This window comes from Pimephales promelas, chromosome 15, assembly GCF_988280905.1.
Source record: "Pimephales promelas chromosome 15, fPimPro1.hap1.1, whole genome shotgun sequence".
NCBI lineage: Eukaryota > Metazoa > Chordata > Actinopteri > Cypriniformes > Leuciscidae > Pimephales > Pimephales promelas.
In genome coordinates this window covers 33,232,839-33,246,698 of record NC_142783.1, presented here as the reverse complement: position 1 = coordinate 33,246,698, position 13,860 = coordinate 33,232,839, and the positions used below count along the sequence as shown (strand labels likewise).

General features: G+C 37.0%; 1 protein-coding gene across 1 annotated transcript in view; it reads right to left on the bottom strand.

Annotated features, from left to right (window-relative positions):
- The window catches only part of babam2 (BRISC and BRCA1 A complex member 2), a 99,836-nt gene that overhangs the window by 59,335 nt on the left and 26,641 nt on the right, over positions 1-13,860 (bottom strand). Inside the window, exons 5-6 of the mRNA XM_039653466.2 lie at positions 4,715-4,909; positions 544-618 (exon numbers count right to left, since the gene is read on the bottom strand). Coding sequence (XP_039509400.1) covers positions 544-618; positions 4,715-4,909 — 270 coding nt within the window. The remainder of the gene's footprint in view (positions 1-543; positions 619-4,714; positions 4,910-13,860) is intronic.

Genomic DNA, 13,860 nt, shown 5'->3' with positions numbered 1-13,860 from the left:
GTACTGCTGAGGGACTGAATGGTGAGACGGTGATGCTGATGATGGCTGCTGTTTTCCGTATGTTTACCATCATTTCAGCTCTCTTGGGGAGGACAAACATGGCTCAGACTGGGAAAGGCCATAGAGCAAAGGCCTCCCGAGGCCGTACACGCCCTCTCACGCACACATGCCCACTAACATACGCATGCTAGTGCGGCAGAGACGGGCAAACAGAGAAGAAAAATACTAAGGGGAGGGAGGGCAAGACACGAGGTGACTGGAAGGGGAGGCGGGAGAGAGAGAGAGAGAGAGAGAGAGAGAGAGAGAGGGCCTGCAGACACAACACAGCTCAGAGTTGATTGGGAGTGACAGGCTGCTGATTAGTCAACTCGCAGCCTACACACACGCACAAACAAGAGCAGAGAAATGAGCGACCTATTCTTTTCTAGTGCAACGTTTCGTGGAGACATTTTTATGCAATGACAAACATCCTTTCTCCAAACAAATCAAAGATACAGGGGCTTATGTGCTATCAGAGAGCGAGTATTGATGGATGTGACTTACCTTGAGAAGATAGATGGGAATGTTGCTGAAATCCACAGGGAGTTTGAGAAGGAATCGCGCAGAAAACTCCCCCGTCTAGAACGAAGAAGAATAAAACACATGAAGAGACTCAAAGTGAACACACACACATTCTGCAACATTCCTCACACAGTAACCAACTTGTTATAGGAACCATTTATCCATAATGAAAATTCTCACTGAAAATACTGAAGCTCAGAAATTCTGAAAAATCACTTTGATTGCTCTTTTCCATCGGGACTGAGGCTTTCAAGCTTCATAATGATGTAAAAGCCACACGAAAGACATCCATATGATACAATTAATTGTGTTAGCCCTTCGATGAATATACTGGGACTCTACATAGGAAAAGCGGCTTGGAAAATTGATGTATAGATGGATGGAAGACATAAAGTGATTCTCAATTCTCAATGTGTTTGTGCCATTTTTTTAGTATAAATAGTATAAGTAATGCGTTCACACTAAAAATCCCAAATAGAAAAAGTGCACTGTTAGCCCCCAATCGACTTTTACTTAATACAAAAATCATAATCAGAATATTTTTACACAGAAATGAAGGCCTAGTACTAGAGCATAAATGCAATGCATCATAAAAAAATTACATTTCAATATTTCAACGACACTAGTCTGTATTTTTCGGCCTTGGGTGTCCTCATAGAACTGTAAACTGTCCCTACCAAGGGCTATTTTCCGGCTATTAGGGATGGGCAACGATTAATCATGATTAATCGCATCCATAATGAAAGTTTATGTTTACATAATACATGTGTGTGTAGTGTGTATAATTAATTTGTATATATAAATACCCACACATGCATGTACATATTTAAGAAAAATGTGTTATTAATATATCAAATATTTACATTTATATATAATATTAATTGTGAATAAATTTATATAAAATATATACATGCACATATTTCTTAAATATATACATGCATGTGTGGGTATTTATATATGCAAATTAATTATACACACTACACACACATATATTATGTAAACATAAACTTTTATTTTGGATGCGATTAATCGCGATTAATCGTTGCCCATCCCTACGCACTGGTCAAGCCACTACTGTCAAGGTACAATTTCGATTAAATTTAAAATGGAGGTGAAGTACATACTAGGCAACACATGTGAGAGAGTAATGCCCTGCTCCCTTCAGAGTGTTCACTTCAAATTCTCATCAAATGCTCTCTAAAGTAAGTAGGCCATAGTCACATTAACTTTCGAATGTAATTCGCAGCATGACTCCTTGTTTACATTCATATAATTTACCTAACTTGGGTTACATCATTTTAAGATTTTGTTTCCTAATCACAGTCTGTTATCCCACAGACCACAATTCACCACATCCCTTTAAAGATTGAAGCCCATGAAGCAACACACTCACGCCCATAGCAACACACAGCACTCTTCCCAAAAACACGACCGTATTACGGAACCCTCTGTGTGTCCATTTGTGAGGGAGTGTGTGTTGTGTGCATCGTTGAGGCCAGTGCTTTAAACAGCTCAACACATACATAAGGTTGTCGGTTCAAACCCTAAATGGGATGACCGATTAGCAGTCACCGCGGTGAAGTATATCCCTGTAATAAGAGAACTCTGAAGTAGCACTGTATAAAAGTGTCAGCTAATTAAAAAAATAGCACTGCTAATTACAGAATTGCAAAGGTGTACTTTAAAATTCGGAGGAAATGAAGCAGAGAATTATTACCACTTCAGTCAATTAGTTCATGAAATTTCATTAGGAGGAGGTCAGATTAACTCAAGTGAAGCCAAGCGATTCAGTGCTCCAAGTATATGCTTTATATATGAAGAGTTCAGATGCAAAAGCCTCTAAATGCCATTTGAAATTTTCTTCTTTAATGATGATTTTTATCAAACTTGTATATTTAAGTTCAGTAATTTAACTTAAATAACAATTAATAGGTAATTATCATTGCCATTTAAGTGAAATCACTGAACTTAAATATACAAGCTTGATAAAAATCATCATTAAAGAAGAAAATTTCAAATGTCATTTAGAGGCTTTTGCATCTGAACTCTTCATATATATATATATATATACTGTATATACAGTGATGTGAATAAGTGTTTGCCCCCATGCTAAAGTTGCCTAAAAAGAGGAATAAAATATTGATCTTAATGCCTTAATTAGAAAAATGAGGAAAACTCCAACCTTTAAGGACACAAATTTTCTTTGTGAATGAATAATGTATCATAAACAAATGTTTTTCCTAAAAATACAGGGTGCATAAGTCAGGACACCCCTATGTTAAATTCCCATAGAGTCAGTAAGCCAGTAATTTCATGGATCCAGGATAATATGCATCCTGATAAAGTTCCCTTGGCCTTTGGAATTAAAATATCCCCACATCATCACACCTAGAGATTGGCATGGTTTTACTTCAGTTAGCCTAATAGCTGGTTTGATTTGCATTGAAAGATGATCTTATGGAAAGTACCCCATGCCAATCTCTAGGTGTGGTGGAAGGTGTGTGATGATGTGGGGATATTTTAATTCCAAAGGCCAAGGGAACTTTATCAGGATGCATATTATCCTGGATCCATGAAATAACTGGCTTTTAAAAATAAAAATCTGCCTGCTTCTATGGGAATTTAACATAGGGGGGCAATGACTTATGCACCCTGTATTTTAAGGAAAAACATTTATTTATTTATGATACATTATTCATTCACAAAGAAAATGTGTGTCCTTAAAGGTTGGAGTTTAAGATCAATATCCAAAAGATGATTTTTTATTCCTCTTTTTAGGCAACTTTAGCATGGGTATCCAAACTTATTCACATCACTGTATATGTGCTTCCAAGTATATACTTTGGTATATATACAGTATATGGTATTTAAATATATATATATATATATTAGGGCTGTCAGTTAAATGCATTATTAACGGCGTTAACACAAAACCGAATTGCGCGATTAACGGTCTTTTTGGCCTAGCAAACTTTGTCGTTTTTTTTTTTCACATGCTTTTGCAGCCGGACGCGGCGCTACGCTCTGAAATCCATTCATTTCAATGGCTTGTGCCACGCGTGGACGTTTTGTTGCTTCATCGACCAAAGCGCGAGCGGATCTAGCTAAACCGGAAACAAAACAACAGGCACGCCGCACACACTCGTTTGGGCTTGCGAGGCGGCCAAATAGTTGGTTAACGTTATGTTTAGAGTGGATGACGAGCGCGAGGCACCGAAATGGATGCCAATAAGATTCCGAATGGAAAGTTTACTTTAAAAAAGTTGCCAAATGGTCCCACTGACAAGACCAAAGTGATTTGTGTGTTTTGTCGTTGCGAACTGAGCTATCATCATCGCAGCACGTTCAGTCAAATACCACTTGATGATGGCCAAGCACACACACACACAGCTAATGCGAATTCTCCGCCCCATCGTCAATATCAGGACCTCGTCAGTATTTCTTTCACCCTTTTATTGATAGACAGTGTTGCATTGTGTGAGAGATTATTTGCTCCAAGTGAGAACGTTAGTGTGTGAAATTGAACACAGTATATGCACAGTAATATTGTTTTCAATGAAAAGCCGATACACTTTTCCATGTTGATAAGAGCATTAAAATGAGAAAAAAAACAATGTGACAAAAAGAAATCAAGAGACATTTAGAATAGATAAAAACGTGCGATTAATCTACGACATTAATGCGATTAATCGCGATTAAATATTTTAAACGTTTGACAGCACTAATATATATATATATATATATATATATATATATATATATATACTGTGTTTATATTTGGAATTTGATAGATGCAAAAAAAAAGATGTTCAAAACTAATAAATAAGTCTGGCATCAGTAAAACATTATGTAACAGGACTCAATATATAAATATGAATGGATGAGTCCTATTAAACCTGTATATACCGATCTATATATCTTTGTTTAATTTGGCATAATGTTTATCGCATGGACTGGCAATCTGTCCAGGGTGATTTGTTCCCTGCTTTTGGCCCGAGATGCCCAGGATAGGCAACAGAATCCCCTTGACCCTACATTAGACAAGCAGTTTGAAGAATTAAATGTATGGATGGATGTTTATAACGATCTCACTGAGTGGAAACATTGGGCTAGTGTGTTAACGTAAATCTATGAGGTGATGTAGGACGGTTACCCAGCTATTCTTGCGGCCGGCGTAGATCTCCATACTGCGTCCATAGTTAGGGTCGTCCAGCAGGCTGTCGTATTCGAAGAGCAGACGGGAGCTGTCGCGCAGCCGCTGGCACTGGTACTGATGGTACTGCTGTAACAGCTCTTTCACCAGCTGCAGGAGACACTCCGGTTTACCCGCATCCCACGACACCAAGTGCTGCCAGAGGACACAAAACCAAAGAAAGAGAGTGGGCGTCAGCATTTTATTACACCGAACAAGTGCAGACGGGGAAACAGAAACATCTACTGTAGCGCTTTTCAGTCAACTTTTAAAGTTTTCTGTTTGCACGAACCTATCGAGTGAATTTTAATAGCTTGTTAAAGGCATTTGCCACTCATTTTATTTATGGCATATGGAGTGAAATTTGTTGCATTATGGCAATAAAAAAATAAAAAAGATTGAACGTGTTATTTAGATTGTAAAAAGTGGCATCTGAAACATCGACACAATTGGTGGAAACTTAGAGTAAGTGGTCTTGGTGACATCAGCAGAATAGGAAATTACGAATCCAAATAGGGTCGATTTTAATTTATGATTAAAATTGTGTTTTTTGTGCCTCCAAATGGAAAAAAGGACCAGATTTCCCAGATATTTCCCCATCTGCCATGGTTCATAAAGCTAGTCCCACCCCACCTCGTGACGTCACTGGATTGCAACACCACTTACAGGCAATTGCTTAACCCTTAAGTGCATATCTCAGGTCTTTATTGACCAGGAACGTCATTCACTACTCTTCCCCTCATTCTTCTTTAAAGTTAGACATCAACCTTTTTAGTATTCCTCAATTTATTCATTATGACAAATATAACAAGAACAAAGAATGTCTGTTTTCTAATTACGTTTTTGGGCGACCCGAGGTTTGTAATAGTGCAAGTATATTTTTTTCTGCGCAACAATAATTGAATCTCTGATTAAGCAAGTACTGTCCTCAATCAAATATTAGTGCCACTGATGGTGGATCCGTTTTTTAACTTCTTCATTGATCGTGACAAAGTTAAAAAAATGATAGTTTTGAGAATGTTTGAGATGGCGAATATGATGGATATACAGGGGAAATGAGACTTATAATGGACTTCAATGGGCACCAAACGGTTCAAGGTCCAAATGAGAGTTTCAGTGCAGCTTCAAAGGGCTTTAAACGACACCCGACGATGAATAAGGGTGTTATCTAGGACCCTTCGAGTCATGACTCGAAAAAAGATTTGTTCATTTTGATGACCAGGAGAGTCACGAACGCTCATCACAGAACAGCGCAAGGCGACCATTTGAGCTTTTAAAACTTAAACTTTTTTATTTATTTTTTAAATGGCCGATCGTTTCGCTAGATAAGACCCTTATTCATCGTCTGGTGTCATTTAAAGCCCTTTGAAGCTGCACTGAAACTCTCATTTGGACCATTTGGTACCCATTGAAGTTCATTATATGCAGAAAATCCTGGAATGTTTTCATCAAAAACCTTAATTTCTTTTTTCGACTGAAGAAAGAAAGACGTGGACATCTTAGATGACATGGGGGTGAGTAAATCATCAGCAAAAGTTTTTTAAAAGTGAACTACTCCTTTAAGGCAAAACGCCTTTCCTATTGTAAAGTTTTGTAAAGTTGTAAAAAAATATGAAGGGTGACACAATATCTTTTATGATTTTATTAAAAATTATAATGGCACTTTTTTATATACAGTACACGTAACGATGTGCGCAGATAAATCGTTTATAAGAATAACTCTAACATTCCATCAAAAATAAGAATTGTTCATTTTGATTTCATGCGGACTTTAAAAAAAAGATGTTCTCCTGAGGGAAATAACCCGAACACAAGTGCAATTCTTATGGCATTCTCTCAGGTTACAAGAACCTTAAACTAGCTTTATGAATCATGAAGTTATCAAAAATCATCATTGAATGACTCAGATAGAACAGACTTTTAGAGATAAGGAGAAAACAGAAGAATGTGGCAACTAAATGCAGGCGGTAGTTTCTAAAGTGTCTTTTCACCCTTTATAGTCGCAATGTCAACTCGATGTGGTGGTTTCCACCCTTTTGCACCCCCCTCCCATCAATCTTGAGGCAAATGGCAACACCACAGGATATCCTGCACCAGCGAGGGCGCTTTCATCTCCAGATTCTCCATCCGTATCTCAAGATGCCAAAAGACGAAGGACTCCAGCTCCGTTTCTTGCCGAGGCATTCTAACAATGTGCCTCAAAGCAGGGGAAATTAAGGCACTAAAAAGGAGGAAACACTGTTCTCGCACAGCTTTCAGATAAGACAGCACAAGACCTTGAGACCACGTCTAATGCATGCACAATGGTTTGGTTTGGTAAGAAAAGTACATTTTTGAAGGTTCAGACGCCAACCAACAGCAGGCTATTTCCAGTCTCTCTTACTGCAAACACTCTGCTATTAGGGAAAGAAGTGAGTTGAGTGGGTGTATGCCCATCACAGAGTTTGCACTGCCGTGTTCTTGCGGGCTGCGTGAGCGGGAAAAGGCCTGCATGCCAACACGCTCTACTTGCCTTTCCTCCTCTCCTCCTACAGGCTGACCTCATTTGCATAGGTGATCCCAATTTGCATGAGCTTCCCTGACTGGAGCAGTGCACAGGTATGCAAATTCAGAGCGAGGGGGCAAAAACCAAATTGCCACCTTTTCACGACGCGTTCCACCATTCTTTCCACTGGCCTAATTCTACCCAACAGCCAGTTCTGTCTCCGAGGCCCGATTGCTCGCTGATGCGCGATACGCACGTAAGTTGAAATTAAATTTCAGTGACACTGACTGAAAATAAAAAGCAGAATATTAATTTTTGCACCTCGCTTAAGAACGGCTCCTCGGTAAGGGTTAAGAATGAGACAAACAAATAAGTGTTGCCGTCATCGCGAGGCACAAATGAGTTTGTCACACGCTGTCTTGGATGTTTAAATAACGGCAATGCAATTTGGGCTTGATTTTCATCGCTCCCGTGAATCACACTGAGCACGCCGCCTGTCCATTGAGGCACACGTTACACAACTCATTAACAGCACGACCCACAGCATACAGCTGAGCTTGTTACATTTGTGGGATCAAATCAAAACGCTGATGGAAAAGAGCGGGGAAAATGGAAAGGATGAGCTCTTCAGCTGTGACCGGGTTCGATGATCAGGGAAAGAATGTTGCAGGGCAATCTATTCACAGATAAATAAGAAACCCAATTATTTAAAAATGGTTTTCAAAACAGACAAATAATTGAAAAGTTCTCCTGAAATTTTTCTTCCCTTTTCTGTAATGGTAAACTGTTAGTACACATGCTTTCACACAGTGGGACTTAAATAGGCAATGTAAAATACAATTATTGCTCTGTTATAGGCAATACGGAAAGATGAAAAGGTAAAAAATAGTGTTGGTTTAACTTAAAAAAATGAAGTAACCTGGTTGCCTTAAAATTTTAAGTTCATTGAAATGGAAAAATTGAGTTAATACAATGAAGGAGACTGATTTAATCAATCGAAACTCAAAATACACTGTAAAAAATATTGTTGGTTTAACTTAAAGTAAGTAACCTGGTTGCCTTAAAATTTTAAAGTTGATTGAACTGGAAAAATTTAGTTAATACAATGAAGGAGGTTGATTTAATCATCAGAAACTCAAAATACACTGTAAAAAACTATTGTTGGTTTAACTTAAAAAATAAGTAACCTGGTTGACTTAAAATTTTAAGTTGATTGAACTGGAAAACGTGAGTTAATACAATGAAGAATATGAAACTCAAAATAATAAGTTCTAAACTAAATAAATTAAGTTGATTTGAGAAAAGAAAAAATGCTGTGATAACAAATCTTGACAATATTTTTTTTGTGTTATCTGAACCACATAAATTATTTAAGTTGATTTGACAAAAGAAAAAAATGTTTTTTTTTTACATTGTACACAGACATATATACACTGAAAAAAAATGCTTTATCTAATCAATAAAATTGTGTCAACATATTACAAGCAATATTATTAATTAAATTTTACAAATTAAAATTAATTAGAATATTCATTTGATTAACTATTACTCAATTCTAATTTGTTCAATTTAATAAATAATATTGCTTGTAATCTGTTGCCACAATTTTATTGATTAGATAAAGCATATTCATTTTTACAGTGTACAACATAAAATAAAATTAAACAAAACTATTCAAACGTCAAAAAAATAATCAAAAAGGTAATTTTTGTGCAAAGTAAAACATAAGAACACACTTTCTTTTTCTGCATCACCTTGATATTGTTAACCAATAATTAACTTGCATTCAGGCTCATTCTAGTTAAGGATGCTTACATTTCTCAATCCAATCCTAATTTCAACGGATAAATAAAATATTCAGGATAGTAAACAGATACAAAATTGAGTTTAAAAAAGACTTCATGTTGTACTGAGTCACGGGCTAAACATTATTAATATTTCCCAGCGGACCTGAAAAACACCCTAAAAAGTGTTCCACTGTTACAGAAATACAGTATTTCAAATTCTTTACAGGATTAGGGGTCATGAGAAAGTCAACGTTTCCACATATGAGGAGTGGTTTTCTGGATAATGTCTTAAGTCTTACTTTAAAAGTGGGATGACATCATTGCCCAGCATCATCACTCCCGTTGGAAGGGAGTAAGATGTGTGTGAGAAACATTTCTAAGATGGACATTATTCATCATAATAATACAGGGTGGAGATCTGCTATGCTAAAGTTAAGATAAAACTGTATTACAGTCAGCCATATGCAATTCAGATACAATTAGTTTGACTCAGATTTACAAGGCCTTTATTCATTTTGAGATTAATAGGAACATTTGTTACAAAGCGATTTAAGCAGTATTTGTAATACTGTACACTGAACACCAGAGCTGTGTCCAAAATACTGTCTTAGTCGGTACTATATTTAAAGGAGCTGTATGCAAGAAATTTATTTCAATTAATCATACATTTTGTCACTAGACATTAAAGGAGTAGTTCACTTTAAAAAAAAACTTTTGCTGATAATTTACTCACCCCCATGTCATCCAAGATGTCCATGTCTTTCTTTCTTCAGTCGAAAAGAAATTAAGGTTTTTGATCAAAACATTCCAGGATTTTCTCCATATAATGGACTTCAATGGGAACCAAAGTTTCAGTGCAAACTGCAAACTGTTCAAAGGGCTTTAAACGACAGCAGACGATGAATAAGGGTCTTATCTAGGACACTTCGAGTCATGACTCGAAAAATTTTTGTTCATTTTGATGAACGAGGAGAGTCACGAACGCTCATCACAGAACAGAGCAAGGCGAGCATTTAAGCTTATAACTTAAAGTTTTTTTAATTATTTATTAAATGAGCGATCGTTTCACTAGATAAGACCCTTATTCATCATCTGGAGTCGTTTAAAGCCCTTTGAAGCTGCACTGAAGGACCTTGAACCGTTAAAGTCCATTATATGGAGAAAATCCTGGAATGTTTTCATCAAAAACCTTAATTTCTTTTCGACTGAAGAAAGAAAGACGTGGACATCTTGGATGACATGGGGGTGAGTAAATCATCAGCAAAAAGTTTTTTTTTAAAGTGAACTACTCCTTTAAGAAATCATGTTCATTTCAAAAGATACACCGCTCTACAGTAATTTGAAAGTGATCGCAGTACCGGTTTTGGCCACAATCTTGCATACGGCTCCTTTAAATTTAATTCAATTTCAATTTATCTATTAAGCAAAAATAAACACAACTTCCGTTGAAAAAATGAACAAATCTTTTCCTGAGTCAACTCGTTCATTTTGTTCGTTGAATGAGCCAAATGACACGAAAAAATATTAGTTCAGATAAACGAGTTCGAACAGCAGAGTCACGAACGTGCGTCACAGAACAGAGCAAGACGAGCATATAAAACTTGAACTTTGTTATTTATTTTTTAAATGAGCGATCGTTTCGCTTGATAAGACCCTTATTCATCATCTGGTGTCGTTGAAAGCCCTTTGAAACTGTCTTTTGAACCTTGAACCGTTTGGACCCCATTGAAGTCCATTATATGGAGAAAAATGCTGGAATGTTTTCATCAAAAACCTTCATTTCTTTTCAACTGAAGAAAGAAAGACATGGACATCTTGGATGACATGGGGGTGAGTTTATTATCAGCAAAAGTTTTTTTTAAAAACTTCAACCCCTAGTTAACACCTCTGACATATATAGCAAATTGTAATTCGCCTCGGATAATAAAAAGCGTCAGCTAAATTAATAAATGTAAATGTAATGGGAACATTGTACTGGAATGATAAAAGTAGCACAAGTGGACCAGAGAGCGTTTTGCCACATAATTGTGTTTTGAAGCGACTGAGAATGACATCACTTCATGTGAGAAGCATGACTGTTTCTCACAAATACTGAGTATAAATGACCCCGGAAAACATCTGAGGCATTCGGCAGCTAAACTCATGCCAGAAACGGTGTGAGCCAGTGGATGATGACATAACCACAGCGGTTCACACACACAAGCACCTCCATTAGCCACTTTTATCAGTCATTGCTCTATTTTAAGCTCTTTCTGTTTGGGGATCAAAAGGGTCAAAAGCCAGAGCTATTTGCATGCCACGTCAACAAGACAGACAGAACGCTCTGACAATCACAGTCTGGTCTCTGAGTCCGACCTCTCCACAGATCAATCTGAGCGAGGAGAAAGATGGCATTGTGCTGGAGAGAGGGAAGGGCTCATCCGTTCTGCCGAGAGAGGAAAGACGCTTACACCAGCAATGACCTCATCGTCCCGGGCCGGCTCCGGTTACCAGCAACAACAGGGTTCCCGTAATGAGTGGGCGACGGAAAACAAGTTGGATATTGTTTAGGTATGTTTTAGGATGAAGCAACGAACAGCCCGAGGAGAGTTGAGGAAGAAGAAAACGGAGAAAAGGGGACGTGAGGAACGTGCCGTGTCAGAGGAGCTGTGTTTAAACTTACCCAGGAGAGTCTATGTCACTTCATGCTCTCCAGACAATACCATCCAGACACAAGTCTGTCGCAAAACGCTAATAATGCCAATAAAACAAAAGGCCTACGCAAGTACGGTGATGCAATATTTACACTCTTTCTGAGTCATTCCAAGTCCTGTCTGCCTGGAAACCATTTCTTCCTGAGAGAAGACAAAGCTATCTTTCAACACACACTTCATTCGCTAACATCTCATCATTACACGGAAATGGCAAACTGACCACATGCTAGAGTCGAAAGGTGTTTAAAATCGATTAATTTTCAATGAACTCAAACTGCGTTATCTTCAAACTTATTATCATGGCAATTTTAATGGTAAAAGACTACTGAAAACACCGGCTAACTTTAAGTTCCCTTACTCTAGATCTAATGGGAAATTGCATACTAAAAAGCCATCTTGTAATTCCCTGACATTTGATGGTTGTTCATTTCAATTTAAACTTCCGTCCTCATGTTCATTGCGATTTTTTGTTGGTATCATGTATTTATTTATTTATTTATTTAGCACAAGATAAAACATATATATATATATATATATATATATATATAAAAACAATACATATATGGATTGTGCAGGAGAGGCAAGAAACCCCCAAGGGTTTATAATAACGCCTCTCCTTTTGATTTTTCAATTCATATACACCAAACTATTATAATAAATAACAACAATCATCACAACAACAACAGAAAATTAAAAGCAACACACATACGGAAATTTTAACAGTCACACAAATGTTTTTTCATACTTGACTTAAATACTGACAAAGATAAACTAGTTTTAATATAACTGGGAATAGTATTCCAAAGTGACGGCCCTCTATATTTTAAGGAGAATTGACCAAGAGTTGTATGAAAATAGGGAAGATGAACATTCTTTGCTTGTCGAGTTGGATATGAATGGACATCAGGGTTAATTAAAAAATAGTTATTAAACACTTTTGGGAGGCTATGATTTTGAACTATATATTTGTACATAAAGATACATGTTTGATGGATGTTTATGCTAGAAATAGATAAAATATGTAATTGCTTGAACAGAGGAGCTGATGGTTCACACCGATTAGATGCTGTTGCCAATCTAACAAACTTTTTTTTGGATCAAAACGATTTTTTGAAGAGAAGAAGGATAATTACTGGCTACATATGTATGTTATGTTTTTTCGTAAATGATCATATAAATCATTTCATTATATTTATTAGTATTACTACAGTGATATTTATATATTATAGTGTAGATAGATATAGTGTAGAATAAACAATCCACACAACAACAGTCTCTTTTATCATTTATGAGTAGTATTATGCTATGCTATAGTTAATGTTCTGGAGGTTAGCTGTGAGGTCAAGTGTTTTTTAAAGATATACGTAAAAAAAAAATCACTTTAATTGACTTAAAGCTACACTGTGTGATTTTTACCTCCATCTAGTGGTGAAAAGGTATATGACCATCCATTGAATATTAGTTTCTGTTCCTGTCAATTCCGATTTTAACTCCTACGGTGGCCAATGTAGTCCAAGATTAACAAGACTTCCAATTCGACCTCGTCCATGAGCGTTAACTCAAACGTAAACGCGAAAGGCGAAGCTTGAATTAACGGGTATGCCCCTCTTTGGCTAATGTACTTTCAAGATGGAGGGGCAACATGGCGACCGCTTACCCGTATGTATTTTCAATGGCATATTATACACTCACGACAATACTTTATTACTTGAACGAAGTAAATATACATTAATGAGCACATATATTTTTGAAAGAACTAAGTGTTTTAGCTAAGAATAAACTAAAAGAGTTACACAGTGTAGCTTTAAAATTAGTCTCTTACAAATTCAGTTATTCTGAATAACAATGCAGCTGAAAATCGTGTGATTTTATATATATATAATGAATAGTGTGAGCAATGAATATTTAATCTGTTCTGAAGATATATATAAAGTCTTTTTGTTTGACTGTTACTATGTGGCCACACTGGGAGCATTTTAATAGGGGAGTGTGTGTTCCTGTAGTTTGATCTGTCAGTGCTGGGCCAAGGCTGATGTGCCGTGGGTGTGACGCCTCCGGCTTCAGTAACGCCTGAGAGACACACCCAGCCCTCCTCACACACACACACACACACACACACACACACACACACACACACACCAA